The following is a 15,035-nucleotide window of genomic DNA, read 5'->3' on the forward strand; positions in this document are numbered from 1 at the left end:
GCCAGGGCCCGGATTTTAAAGCCCGCAGTCTCTCCCCGCCCCCACCCCAGCCCCTGCTTACAGCCTCTCAAATCTTCGGGTTTCCCCAACACTACACGTCCTGCAAGCTGGAGCTAGCAGCCTGTGAGACCACACATGTGTTTGTGGAAACTCGACAAGACACAGCCCGGGGCTGCCCGGTGGAAATAAAGAGTGTGAGCCACATATAAAAGGTGAACATGTTTAAAGATTTTTTTTTTTTTAATTTTTGGGCAACCATGTCGGGACCCCTCTCACTCTGGAGAGCTTTTTCTGTATCTTCACTTAATAAACTTCTATGGCTTTACTAAAAAATAATAATAATAATAAATAATAAAAATAAAAAATAAAATGCACTCAGTTTTGTGGGAAAAAAAATAAATTTTTAAAAGTCATCTCTATACCCAATGTGGGGTTCGAACTCACAACCCCAAGATCAAGAGTCACATGCTCTACCAACTGAGCCCCTCAGGCGCCCCGAAAGGTGAAAAATTTTAATAGGCACAGGAAGAGAAAAGAAAAAGCCACAGGTGAGGTTAATTTTATTAATCTACTTTCTATCACCCGGTAAGTCCAAAATAGGATCATTTTTGAGATCAATATGACAACATGATGAGGTGATTGAGAGACCGTGTGACTGGTTTGTTTGTTTTTACTAAGTCTCTCAAATCCTGGGTGAATTTGACCCTTGGAGCACTTTCCAATTTGAACCAGCCACCTGTTACCTGGTCATCAGACACAGGGAGGTTCAAGGGAATCCGTTGAGAAAGTGTGTTTTCCTATTCTTTCCTGCCAAACTGGAGGCGCTGATTTGTCATCTCATTTAAAAAAATAATTTTTGATGATATATCGTGTCATTTTGGGTACATAACTTAAAGGGGATTTGAAAACAACTCACGCTGACAGCTTGAGTAGGATTAGGTTTTTTTTTTTTTAATTTTTAAAACGTTATATATTAGCTCACACCATTTAAAAAGAATTAAAAATATTGAGGAGCATTTCGCGGTGCCAAAACTCTCCCATTCTCATCTACTTACGTGAACAAACTTTTTGAGAACTGACATCACGAAAGTGAAAAATAAGAATGAAATATGGAACTCTCTTCTAGTCTAGCTACGTAATCTATTTGGGAGAGAAACTATTCATCTCATTATCATGTCCTTTTGAAATTGGATTTTACTCTTCACTTAAAGTGGAATATATGTGGCTTTGTCTGGTCACCTCTGAACCGACAGATTTGTAATGACAACCCAGGCCAGAAGTCTCCGATTTCACACTTAGAACAAGGGTCACAGAAAAATTAAAAATTGTTACATAAATTGCCATGGATGAGCACTTCTCTTGCAGATGACAATGATAGACGGGGGGGGGGTTGTTTTGTGTGTGTGTGTTTAATTTAAGTACTCTCTATGCCCAATGTGGGAGTTGAACTCACAACCCCGAGATCAAGAGTCTCCACCAATGGAGCCAGCCTGCTGCCCCTTCATACTGAAAAAAATAATATATTTTTAAGATTTTATTTATTTATTTGAGAAAGAGAGCGAGCCCATGAACAGGGGGAAGGGCAGAGGGAGCAGCAAACTGAGCAGGGAGCCCTACGTGCGGCTCGATCCCGGGACCCTGGGATCATGACCTGAGCCGAAGGCAGACGCTTAACGATTGAGCCATCCAGGTACCCCAGCCGTTTTCTTTTTTTAAGATTTTATTTATTTATTTGACAGAGCAGGAACAGAGGGGAGGAAGCGGAGGGAGAGGGAGAAGCCGACTCCCCACCGAGCAGGGAGCCCAATGAGGGGCTCGATCCCAGGACCCCGGGATCATGACCTGAGCTGAAGGCAGACGCTCAACCGACCGAGCCACCCAGGTGTCCGCAGAATAGCCGTTTTCTGACAACATTTTGGTTGTTGGTGGGAGAGAAAGTCAACAAAGCAATGATCAAGGACAAGAGCCAAACACAGAAGGAAACTGGTTGTATTCACGCTCTTGCAGCTGGGAGAACATTCCAGACCCAAGCAATGATCAGAACATCTGGGCAGAGTGGCTTTGCCGGGGAAGATTTTAGGAAGGAACGGGCAGGACAGTGTGATCACCGATCTGAGGGGCCCCCCAGCCAGGGAGCATTAATTACCCTCTCTGGTTCTAGGATTTTCACTTCAGCTAAAGCATCCTAGGAACACAGAATAGGGAGCCCGGGGTCTGGGTTTGGCCTTGTCTGCGGGTTCAGGCTGAAAGGGCAGAGGTCAGTGTTTGGCCTTGTCTTGGGACAGAGGCGTTCCCTGGGCATATGGAGAAGGGCAGTGGTTTGCAGAAAGTCTTTTCCCGGAACACAGAAGTGTCCGGAAGGGACTTCTTCACCATCCCTGCTTTCAGAACACTGGGAAAGCCCAACACTGGCCAACAAAACCAAAAATGTACAGTTCGTCCAACGAGGGTATTGAGGAGAAATAAAGCGGCGTGAGGTGGCGGGATGGGGGGTGGCAGGCTAGGATCCTGAGGTCATGGACGTTCTCATGAGGGGTATTTCAGGGGAGGTTTGAAGGACGGGAGAGGGTTACCCTAACCCTAACCCAGTGAGTGAACAGACCCCAGGAGGGTGTCCACAACAGGATTGCCTACAAGACCCCCCAGACCACCTGCAGAGTATCATCACCGGCTTCCTCAGATGGACGCAGAGGTCCAGGGACCTGGAGTGACCTTGGAGGCCAGATCCTTGCCGGCCCCAAACTGAGCACTTCTGGCTGATGACCAAAGGGACTTGCTTTACCCAATTCCCTCAATCCAGAGGGCAGGACTACCACCGGTCTGAGGGGGCACCCCGGTCTGAGGGGCCCCCCATTCTAGCACCAGAAACCCCGATTTCCTACCGAGTCAACTTCTTGGGGGTTACCTCCACCGGCCTGGGAATGTAACGGACTTACAAGTTGTGGGTCATGTCCATTTTTTAACTTCAGCATCTTTCAGTCTTTGAGAGCGACTTTGGGGTCGGGAGGCCTGACATTACAGATGCTGAGTTTCCTTCCCTCAGCCCCTCAGCACATCTGAGAGACAGAAACTCACCCTCTTCCCTGAATTTCCTAACCACACAAGGTATGCATGCATCCTGGCGGAAATACAATGTATCAAGGCGAAAACCAGCACAAAACTTGCAAAGATGCCTCCAAGCAAGGGGCTCCTGGCCCCTGGCTGGCTCAGTGGGTAGAGCATGCGACTCTTGATCTCAGGGTCATGAGTTCGAGCCCCCCCCACCCCACTGACCCCACACTGGGCATGGGGCCTACTAAAAAAGATGCCTCAAAAAATGTTCCAAACGGGCTGTTTCATTCAATGCCCACTACACTCTAAGCCCTGTGCTCCCAAAGGCTTCTGCTAGGTGCTCAGAGGCTGTTCCTAAAAGTAGAGGCTTGCTTACGCTTTTCAAATACAAAAATGATCACCACAGCACATTCACCTGGATTCCTTCAGTTACTAAAGTGTTCCCCCAGACTTGATCTTTTTTTTTTTTTTTTCATTTGACAGATTCCTTTACTCGGTAAATATTTTCGAGCCTCTATGACGTCCCAGGCACTGGGAAATACATCCCTGAACAAAACAGAACGTTCTACCCTCAACAAGCTCCCATTCTAGTTGTGGAGACAGACAATAAATAAACATGTGGGTTTATGACATCAGTGGAATAATCACACGTATTATAGACGCAGCATGGGGAAGAGCATCAGGAACTGCTCCTCTAGAAAATCCCACTGGAGGAAGCTTCCAGAAGGAGGCACGATTTGATCCGCAGCCTTGCGTGGGGCCGGGGAGGTAACGTTCGGACACGTGGACCCTCCCGTGTCTGCGTGTCCACCGTTCCAGGCCTCCCGATGTCCATTCCATGGGGTGTGACGTCCAAATGTAACCGCATGCTTTGTTGGTTGGTGATGCTCCTTGCCCACTCTCTTCCCCGCTCGAATGCCAACTCCAGGCGAGTCAGGACTTTGCTTTAGTGTTTCTTAGGTACCATTGTATTGCCAGCACTCAGGCCCGAGGGCAGCACCCCTAAGTCTCAGGATATATGAAGGGACGTGTACTGAGTCTTGGAGATGTCCGGCACACAGGTAAACAGGATAGGCATCAGCAGACGTCCTGTGTGCCCTTGAGAAGCATCTCAGCTACTCAGGAAAGAATCCTTCCCCCACGTTGTCTCCCAAACCTCATCCCAAAGCAGTACCTTTAGATAAATTGGCAGGATTCTCTTAATGTCATAAATAGGATTATCGACCCTCCCCACCCCCGGGGGCTGCAGGTAACTGTGGACCGATAGATATGAGATTAGAGGGAACAATACCAACGTAAAAAGATTTCAAAAACCGTTGCGATCTTCACAAAAGAATCTATTCTCATTGGTATGGAGACCAGCCAGATAGTGCTGAGGACTGGGTGGGGAGGGTGCGGGGGAAGGCGTCCAGGGTGATTGTAATGACAACGAGATCTAGTGACTTGCAAATGAAGATCTTCCAATTCTGCCGGAAGAATTCCTGATTAGGCAAAACTGCTTCGGTGTATCCCGGACCTCCCCCAACCACCTCCACCTCAGGCTATCAAATTGAGTCTATGGAATTTCTGATTCTTTCCATCAGGAATCCCCCCCCCCCAAAAAAAACCACTCCCAAAAATCTTTAGAATATTAACTTGAGACTTTAAGTCAATCAAGCTGGGGAAGAAAAGAAAGCAAAACGCTGGGGGGTAAATAGCTAACCGTGATATTAACTTGAAACTTTCAATGGACGGGTTAAAAATAGCAAGGGTTAGACAGAGCTTGGAATTGGCGCACCTGAGGAAGGCGAGAGGGGCTCATTCTCTTGCACTGTCTCACCAGAAACATCACAGATCACTGGGGAAGTATCAAATGGGGTCTTTTACTATCAATTCACTTAAAATCATCTTTGCATATAGTCTTTGTTTAATGTTCCTTAAATGCAATTGCATTGACCACATTTATCACCCTGGGGGGAAAGTGCAGCATCTTTACTGTGTGTCAGACCCAGGACTGATTTTGGGGATGGGGATTGTGTGTGTGTGTGTGGGGGGGACAGGTGAATAAGACAGACAAGCCACTGTTCCCCAGGAGCTAAGCACGAGAGGTAAGTAAAAAACTGGCAAATAACCAGAAGTGGTAAGTGCTTTATTAGAGAAATAGGACTGGTAAGCCGGTGGGAGTCTGCAGTCAACACGGGGTACAGGATGCTATCTCTGCAGCACCCAGGGGAGCCCCCCAGACCAGGCGACTTTCAGTAGGAGGAGAAAGGCCTATGGGGGTCAAGGGCGGGAGCAGAAAGCTGCCACTGGCCCAGAAACGTGCAAGGACAAGGTGACGTGATGGGAGAGAGCTTGCTGAGTTTGGAGAAACACCTGAAGGCCCAGGGGTCCAGGCGTCCGGGTGTGGTGTGAGGGGAGAGTGGCCAGTTCGGATCTGAATCTGCAGCAGGTCATAAGCAGGGCTCTCCAGCAACACGACAAGGACCAGAGCAAGAATTTGGAGCCTGGACTTCTACACCCTGCTTCTTTCTGGCCCTTGTTTTCCCCGGGCGAATCGCTGCATCCCCGTGGTCGCACCTGTCAACTGCCCACAGCCTTTGGAGGGTTAACTCGGAATCCTAGACGACATCAGAAATGCCTGCACTCTTATAGCTGCTCTCAGAAAAGTTTGGATAATTTTTTAAATTATCCTAAAATTTTGGAGTGAGTGCCCGGCTGGCCCAGTCGGTAGAACATCCGACTCTTGGTCTCGGGGTCGGAGTTGAAGCCCCACATTAGGCGTGGAGCATACTTAAAAAAAAAAATTTTCCTAAATTTTTTTAAAAATTGAAAATGTCTAACAGTAGGGGATTCATGAAATTGCAATAAAAGCATTCTGTATATTGCCCTTCAGCCTTTAAAACACATTTTATCTATTTCTCTATTGTTTTACTTATATATTTTAATTCCCCCAGCCTCCTTTAGCAGGTCCCATGGGCTTCAGGCATACCTCCAAGATCTGCCATGGGGAGAATTCCAGTAAGGCCTCAGACCTCAGCAAGGTGCATGAATTGAGTAAAACGTGGACACTTGTACGTATGTATGTATTAAGATATTTATTTGACAGAGACAGCGAGAGAAGGAACACAAGCAGGGGGAGTGGAGAGGGAGAAGCAGGCTTCCCACTGAGCCGGGATCCCGATGCGGGGCTCGATCCCAGGACCCTGGAATCATGACCTGAGCCGAAGGCAGACGCTTAACGACTGAGCCACCCAGATGCCCCTCGTGCACGCTTTTAAAAGGTATCAAATTTATGGTTGTTAAAACATTTTTTTTAAGATTTTTTTTTTTAAGATTTTACTTATTTATTTGAGAGAGAGAGACAGCAAGAGAGAGCACTGAGCTGGGAGGAAAGGGAGAAGCAGGCCCCGGGAGCCTGACGTGGGGCTCGATTCCCGGAACCCTGAGATCATGAACTGAGCTGAAGGCAGACGCTTAACTGCGCCATCCAGGCGCCCACTTTTTAAGATTTTTAAATTTTTTTATTTGTAAGTAATCTCTACACACAACACGAGGCTCAGACTCACAACCCCCGAGATCAAGCTTCTCCTGCTCCATGGACTGAGCCAGCCAGGTGCCCCTTTTAAATACTTTGTAACAGACTATTGGAATTTTAAGAACACAGAGGTGAACTCCCAACACCATTTATAGGAGTATGCTGCAACACTGAGATGAAATTGTTTAACAGCAATTATATGTATGTGTGCTTGTTATGGGGGGAGCTGTATTTTTTTTTTCCTGGTAATCAGCCTTGTGCTAAATCAGTTCCTCATCTTTGGAGCTGGGGACCCCTCTTCGAGAGGGGCTGCCCACGCTGGAGGATGCTTACCAGCAGTCCTGACCCCCAGGCACTAGATGCTGGAAGCACCCTGCCCCCCACAACCCAATTTTGACAACCAAAAAGGTCCCTAGACATTGCCAACTGTCCCCTGGGGAGAAAGAAACCCACCCCTGGTTGGAAACCACTGTTCTAGACGATACATCCCATGGTCTTATTCATCCCTCTCACCGCTGGAGCTTAGCAAAGTGCCTGGTAAATCTCGTAAGTTCAGTAAATCTAATACAGATCATGCTTAAATGTTTGCTGAATCCATAACCGACCCCCCACCCCAGGAGACGGAATTACTTTCCTCTGGTCACTTGTCCGCATTTCCCCAGGAGAGACACCCAACAAAAGGGTAAACTGTTTAACAAACAGTTAAGGGAGTGTCTGACCCAGACCAGCTCCAATCAGAGGCACTCAGGTGGGTCTGGGCGGAGAAGGGGAGGAGGGAAGGGTCCTCCCCCAGAGTCAAGGGAGAGCGGGCCATCAGCCTTTATAAGAGCCCAGCAGCGCTACCTGCCCTGGGAAGCCGCGTGACCGCCTTCTCTTCCGTTGTGAGTATGACTTGTTCCTCTTCTGCTCCTTCCTCCTCCCGTCTTGTAGGGCCTTCCCTTCCGCCTTTCATTTCTGAGTTTGCCAACTTTCTCCCACTCTCTACCGTTTTCCCCTGAGTCCCCCCCCCCCCCCCGCCTCTGAAACCTTACTATATCCTGTGGGCTCCCCTGTGGGTTTCTATTCAGATGAATGGGTGTGAGTGTGGGGTTCTTTACAATGTTAATGAGTGGGAAAGTTGGTTCTTCCGTGCCCTTTGGGGTGATAAAGCCAGTTCTTTCAATCTCACACGTCCAGTGTCAGCAAAAACTGCAAACCAGGTCTGTTGTTCAACGTCGCCAAGCCTTAAGTGTTTGACCTTGAGTGGGGTTACATGTAATGTGTTCTCAATGGATGTTTAATGTGCTAAACTGGGGGGGTGTTGGTGACCTTTTATCTGTTCGCTTTATCGTCCCGTTCCATCTGCCAGATCTTTAGGGGCAAGGCGGGTCTAATCACTGGCCCTGCAGGACTTCCTACTTGCTGAGTGGTTCCCTTCGTGGCCACCCGTGGTTACTCGACCTGTGGCACTCAAACTGTGGGGGCACTTTCTGTTCTAAGGAGGGAAGTGCCGCCATTTTTTGAGGGTCCCCGATTGAGAAGCTCTGCTCCTTGACCGACCTCAGCCACGTTTTGGGTCAAGCGGGAGCCCCATCCAGGCCTCGTCCCTGCAGCTCTCCCGTGGCACTCAAATGTGGAAGCACTCTTCGGATAACTCAGTGAAAAGTGCTACAATATTTGAGTGTTACTGGTGGGCACTATCAACGGAACCCCGATCCTGCTCTGGTCCCAGCTGTCTTCGGGGCTTTCTGGATCAACAACTGAGACCTTTATCCGTGGGGAAATGGGGTTTTTAGGATTCAGGAAACCTCTGGACACTCACAACCAACCGTGGAACTGGGGACGTTTCAGTGTTAACGTGTTTAACTTACTTCTCTTAGGCTTCCCAATGCTGCGTGTGGCTCGGCACCCTTTTCCGGTGGCTTCCAGGAGCAGAATCCAACTGCTCACACTGGGATACACAAAATGAGGGCACTCCCCGTTCTCTTGTCTGGAAAGTGCTCCCATTTTTGTGTATCCTTGTTTGAGGAAAACGGCTGCATCCTCGACGGACTGGGAAGCAAGGGTTTTGGGTGAATGTGGTAACCTGCCTCTAGACTTCCAGCCTCCAGGGACGCCTGGGTGGCTCAGATGGTTAAGCATCTGCCTTCAGCTCAGGTCATGATCCCAGGGTCCTGGGATCGAGCCCCACATCGGGCTCTGCTCAGCAGGGAGCCTGCTTCTCCCTCTCCCTCTCCCTCTGCCTGCCTGTCTGCCTACTTGTTATCTCTGTCAAATAAAATCTTTAAAAAAAATGGACTTCCAGCCTCCTACCTCTTGGGGCCCAGCCCAGCCGACCCTGCTGCAGACCAGCTGTCCCCACAGCCCACGCCCTTCTGTCCTGCCTAGTGGGTATTTGTGCAATTCGGGACTTTATTTCCACAAACTGGCCCTTGTATCAGTAGTCTTGAGATTTAAGGACCTTCCTTCAGCTCTGAACAGCTTTTCCCCTCCATTCCAATCCAAAGATTTAACATGAACCTTTCCAGTTGGCTCCTTTGTGGGTGGCTTCTTTGCTGTTGACATTCTCAGTCCTGTTACCTTTACGTCTCAAATGGTGAAAATCAGTCGAATCAGTCCAATAAAATACGAACTAAGTATGTTGCTTCTGTGTGGTTTGACTAGCCTGAGAATTGGCCCCGTGCAGTGGGGAGGGAGGGGCTGGTTCTTGGGCTTCACATTTGTATGCTTACACTATTGTCGAAAAAGAAATGCCTGGCCATGTGCAGGTGTGAAAGAACGTGCACGGGAAGCCCCAAATGGTTGCAGTTCCCCACCCCAACATGGGGACACGTGCCACGGTGTCCCTATCCTCCCATAAAGGAGTCACCCTGATACTTAGAATAACTTCCCCCCTCCTGCACCTTCTCCACAATCCCAAGTGTCGAGATAAGCTAAGCTCAAGACGTGGTCATAGTGAAAAAGGGCAATGGGAGGAGGGTGTCAGGAATGAGCGCCTTGCAGTTCCCCTTTGTAGGATTCAAGTGAATGCAGGACCTCGAGGTCCACAGTGGGAAAATGTAATGCTGCCTGTGCTGGGGGCGGGAGGTGCACCCGGCAGGGCTGCTATTTTAGGCTGTCCTAAAATGCCATTTTTCCTCCCTGTTAAGGGAAAATGCTCTCAGCACACGCTAAACTTAGCTGCTGGTTTATAAGAGCTTTTACTGGGAATGGACTGCTAGGCTTCATAACCATTTCAGTGGAACAGACCCTCACTGGTCCTGGAGGGCTGTGCCCCACGGGTCTCCCCAAAGTACTGCGGTACGGTCCCCAAAGTCAGGGCTAGGGAGCTGCCTCGTCCCTTCCACCATGCCACTAACTAGGAGGCCCCAAACGCCGCCTTACAAGGCATCCTGTTGAACCTTCATCCTCCCAAGAGCCTCCCACGGACCTTACTGGGCCCTCCGCGAGAGGCAGCCCAGGGTCTGCGCATCGGGCCCATGTTTCTGCTTCAGCTCCAGCAAAGGGCCTTGGCCATGACCTGTGGGGCTGTTGGGGGGGGCGGGGCTGGAGGCCAGACACGCTACAGGGGGCCTCAGTCATGGAAAGGGCTGGATTTCCAGGAGCCCAGTGTGATGTGACCATTCGTGGGACGTTTATTGATGCCCACAGGAATGACGTCTGCGGAATCTGATTTACTTCCCTTTCCAGACATCCATGGATTACAAGTCACGGGTTCCTCGACAAATTACCTCTGCTTCCTAGGAAGCTCCAGTCTTTCCCAGACACCTTCACTTAGGGCTTCAGTGCGAGCGGCATGCTCACGGTGTCCTTGGGGGTTCCGGCCCGTCACCGGCTGGGGCTGAGGTTCCCTATCTCCCAACAGGGAGAACCTGGGTTGGTTCGAGTTCTTACCACAGCACGGTACAGGTGCTTGGCCGGCCTGCAGTCGGCTAGCCCTGGCAAGGGGTCCAACCGGGGTGCACCTGCCTCCAGCCCGGCGGCAGGACCACGCGCAGAACAAGACCGCCAGGCTGCGGGTGTGCCCGCTGGCATGACCAGCGTCCTAAGGCACGCTGCCTGGCACCCCCATTGCACCGCTGGTCCTTGAGCGAGGTTTCTCAACCTCGCACAAATGTCATTTTAACTAAACACTAGCCGTAGGGGGCTGTCTTGTCCTTTGCGGGATGTTTGGGAGGATCCAGGGCCTCCACCCACTACATCCAGTAGCTCCCAGCACCACCCCAATGTCTCCTGACATTGCCAAGTGCCCCAGGGAGGGAGAGGGGTGCAAAATCACCCTCTGCTGAGAACCATCTGGGGCCCTGTCCTAAGTTCTCTCCATGACATCCGCATTCCCAAAACTAATGTTCCACGCTCCATCACATGTTGATGACAGTCCCCAAGCAGAAGGGATTTATCCTGCGTGGGAGTTTGCAGGAGATAAAAGAGCCTGATCATCACGTTGACTAACGCGCTGGTCCTGGGATCACCTTCCTCTGTCCTGACTCCAAGAGAACAGCCAGTGGTTGTTCAGCAACCGATGTCCAGGTGAGGTTTCATTAGCCGAAGGGCTGCCAGTCTTCTGTGGGTCCTTTTATTCAGGTCCATTCCAAATAACCTTAGGACACAGAGCGGGACACATTATTCCAGGCCACTGCTGTGGCATTCGAATCTATCACGCCTCCTGCCTTATTACCATAATTTCATTATCTGGTACTTCGTTGGAAACCAGATCTCATCGGGAACCAGGCTGGACTCCAAGCTATACACCAGCGTATGTCCCTGACCTGTGCCGGCTCATTCAGTTTGGGGGATACTGAGGAGCCAAGAGGTGGAACGATTTGCAGAAACCCATCACAAAACTGCCAAGTGACAGAATTAGAACTTGAGGCCTGGCAGAGTAATTCCAGATTCTCTCTAAGCTACAACGGCCTCATCTGACAGATTAGGAAGTCGGTCCTCAGTGAATTACCCAAAGTCACCCAGCTAGCGAGGACAATCCACGCTAATTGCACACATCAGCGCACGAAGGAAATGTTTCCAAATTTTCTAGCTTATTTGTCCATCTGAACCATGGATCTCGATTACCGACCCTCACTCCCACCTCCAAGCCCCACGCCCCTGCCTCCTTCAGAACCAGAAACCCGTCTCTCACCAGAGGACTCGAAGTTTGCAGCCAGGATGACTCAGCCCCTTGCAGAGCAGCCTGACCCCTGCGTTCCCCAGGGCGTTGTGGGTCAGATAGAGCTCCGTCAGGGTCTGGCTGACCCCGAGGGCGGAAGAAAGATCCTCACAAGCTTTGGTTGTGAGACCACAGCTATCCAGCCTGTGGAAGACCAGGAGTGGTTAAAGAAACATAAGGAGCTATTTTGGAAAGTCTCTTGAGAGGGATTCAGGGTGATGTTTTCAGAGGACCAATTTAAGAGAAAGCAGAGTAGAACCCAGCTGGTCCTGGTTAAGGCCAACGTGGTGATGGAAAACATTTAAGAGAGGCGTTTAAGGACGCTTGTTAATTCACAGCTCCATCTCTCTCGGATGCCCACTGATTTTGCAGTCAAGTACCCACTTCCCTTCCTGGTAATTCAACCCCAATTTCTCATTGAAACCCCAGTCTCTGTCCATCTGGGGTTCACACTGTCCTTAAGCTCAGGATCCAGGCCTGAGTTGGTTGGTTTCCATGTCTCCAGTTACCATGAATGGTTTCAGTTGGACAGAGGACCCACCCCAAACGGGTGAATCAGAACCTTACTTGCTTCCTGGAGCTTTTCTTTCAGGACTTAGACCTGGTAAGAAGAAGTCCTTAGAGCTGCAGGTGTTTTGCCATCAAGCAGGATCAAGGCTAAACTTATTCAACAGAGGAATCAATACAGCAAAAAGTACGGAAGATAATAGAGATCACGAGTCCAAACACCTAGGGGCGTCTGGGTGGCTCAGGCGGTGGAGGGCTGCCTTTGGCTCAGGTCATGATCCCAGGGTCCTGGGATCGAGCCCCACGTCGGACTTCTTCCTCAGCGGGGAGCCTGCTTCTCCCTCTCCCTCTGCCTGCCACTCCACCTGCTTGTGCTCTCCCTTTCTATATCAAATAAATAAATAAAATCTTAAAAAAAAAAAGTGTCCAAACACTTAGATCAAGCCATGCCTGAAGCAAGATCAGTGACACGTCAATAAGCCCTCCTTTTTTCTTCCCCCAGGAGCCAGTATGAATTGGGCTGCCACCTGCCCAAACAGTGTGCCATCTGATTCTCTCTGATTTCTGATCTGCCTCCCATTGTGTTTCTTCCCTGCATTCTCTGCTGTTACAATAAGAACAGGTAGTAGTGTATGCTGAAGGCCAACTCTGTGCTGAGCACCTTGCTAAGGGCTTTGTTTGCTTCGTCATTTAGTCCTTGCAGCAACCGTCGGAAAGCAGTACCGTCACAGCTGGGATGCTAAGTGGAAATATTTTAATCGTCGTTTCGCTGAGCCTGTGAGACGAGAGATGCCAGCTTCCGAAAGGAGGTACAAGACAACAGCTCTGGACTTGCAGAGGAAGAGAAAAAACCAGCGTGGTGCAGAAGGGTCAGGAGAGGAAGGTTAGGGTGAGACCCGTGGTGGGGGAGGGGGCTATGCAAGGAGGTCGACCCAGATTCCATGTCAGGAGAGTGGGCAGTTGGGGCACTTCCTGGGGGGGGGTCCCGTAAGAACACGCATGTGATCCCAAAGACAGAGGTGGCCTTTGGATACCTGCCAGATGGGGGGGGGGGGATACTGACAGCCTGGGACCCTAGCAGCACCAATAAGGGGAAAGTGCTGTCCCTGAGCCCCCGTCTCAATGCCCACCTACCCAGGGCCCCAGATAATCGAGAGACTCAGAAACGACCACAGTAGAAACAGACAGTCATTCGGGGTGGGGGCCAGGCAGGTTCCAAGGAGAAAGAAGGAGGAGGAAGGGACAATTCACATTTGGCTGGAATTCACACTGCAGCAGACTGATTTTTTATTCTATAAAGGTCACTGAAGAGCCAGGCATCTGCGCAAGTAAATGTCAACAGAAAGGGGAATTTTACAGAAAATGTTTACAGGCAATGGGCGAAGGGAAAGTGAGGCATTTTGTGTTTGCACCCCACAGAGAACGAATTCCTCCGTGAGCTGTTTGCAGCTTTTCTGTCCACCTCTCGGGGCTCCCGGTGTCTTCCAGGGCCGTGGAGGGATGGCCCTTCCACGAAGAGAACACAAGGACAAGGACGCGCCCCCCCCACCGGGACCCCACCCGTCCCGGCGCCCGGGGCTCACCACAGTTTCTGGAGCCTGCAGGTGGGGTGTTGCAGCCCCTCGCACAGCGGCCACATGCCCGCGTCCCCCAGGTCATTGAAGCTCAGGTCCAGTTCCCGAAGGTGGGGGTTGACCCGGAGCACCGAGCAGACACCCTCACAGGCGGCCGAGCTGAGCCTGCAAATGCCCAACCTGGAAGACAGGACGCCCAGAGCCCAGCGCACTCAGCCCGCAGACGTCCCCGGGGAGGGCTCTCGTGCCGGGCGCCCCCAGACAGAAGGGAGAAGCAAGGGGCAGGCGGGTGGGCAGGCAGAAGGGAGAGAGAAACAAGAAAGAGAGAGGGGAGCGGGAAGGAAGGAACACAGGAATATTTGGTATGGGCTGGGCATCGGACGGCTGCCAGGGTATGAGCTGGGCATCGGACGGGTGCCCGGGTATGAGCGTCCAGCAGCTACTGTAACGAGTACCCCCGCTGGTGACTCACAGGGTAGAAACTGACTGTCTCACGGCGCTGCGAGCCTGGATCCCCCGCGGCCCTGAGAACCTGCTCCAGGCTCTGCCCCGGGGGGTCTTTGGCCTTAAGCATCACCCCGATCTCTGCCCCCACGTTCACACTGCGGCCTCCTGTGTGTGCCCTGTGTCCGAATTTCCCCTCTTCCCTCTTCGTGAGGACACCTTATTCGGGGCTGCCCCACTCCAGCAGGCCCTCACCTGAACTAATTTTTTTTTTTTTTAAGATTTTATTTATTTATTTGACAGAGAGAGAGAGAGAGCACAAGCAGGGGGAGCGGCAGAGGGAGAGGGAGAAGCAGGCTCCCCGCGGAGCAGGGAGCCCGATGCGGGGCTCGATCCCAGGACCCTGGGATCATGACCTGAGCTGAAGGCAGACGCTCAACTGACTGAGCCACCCAGGCGCCCCACCTGAACTAATTTTATCTGCAACAGCCCTGTACTGGGCTGGGTTGTGCCCCTCCCAGTTTCGATAATGGAGCCCTGGCCGACACCTGATCTCCCAGCTTCCAGCCTCCAGACCCGCATTTCCACCGGAGGCCACCCTCTGAGGGCCTGGAGGCTGAGACTTCAACACGGGGATTTTCTGAACACATGGACCGGTAACAACAAGGGATTTACATAGGTCTCCCTGTCTTGTCTTGTCTTTATTTTAAGTAATCCCCACACCCAACGTGGGGTTCAAACTCACGACCCCAAAATCAAGAGTTAGATGCTCTTCTGACTGAGCCAGCCAGGCTCCCTA

General features: G+C 50.9%; 1 protein-coding gene across 6 annotated transcripts in view; it reads right to left on the bottom strand.

Moving 5' to 3' along the window:
• Positions 1 to 10,159: 10,159 nt before the first annotated feature.
• NLRP12 (NLR family pyrin domain containing 12) overlaps positions 10,160 to 15,035 on the bottom strand; it is a 31,062-nt gene continuing 26,186 nt past the window's right edge. For 5 of the 6 annotated variants that reach the window (XM_036065439.2, XM_078063352.1, XM_036065443.2 and 2 more), the window contains 3 exons: positions 13,802 to 13,972; positions 11,685 to 11,855; positions 10,160 to 11,147 (listed from right to left, as the gene is read on the bottom strand). In XM_036065439.2, coding sequence (XP_035921332.2) covers positions 11,060 to 11,147; positions 11,685 to 11,855; positions 13,802 to 13,972 — 430 coding nt within the window. In that variant the 3' untranslated portion in view covers positions 10,160 to 11,059. Of the gene's footprint in view, positions 11,148 to 11,684; positions 11,856 to 12,879; positions 12,994 to 13,801; positions 13,973 to 15,035 lie in introns of those variants that run through there. The other variant, XM_036065442.2, reaches the window with a different exon arrangement.

Source organism: Halichoerus grypus, chromosome 15, assembly GCF_964656455.1.
Source record: "Halichoerus grypus chromosome 15, mHalGry1.hap1.1, whole genome shotgun sequence".
NCBI lineage: Eukaryota > Metazoa > Chordata > Mammalia > Carnivora > Phocidae > Halichoerus > Halichoerus grypus.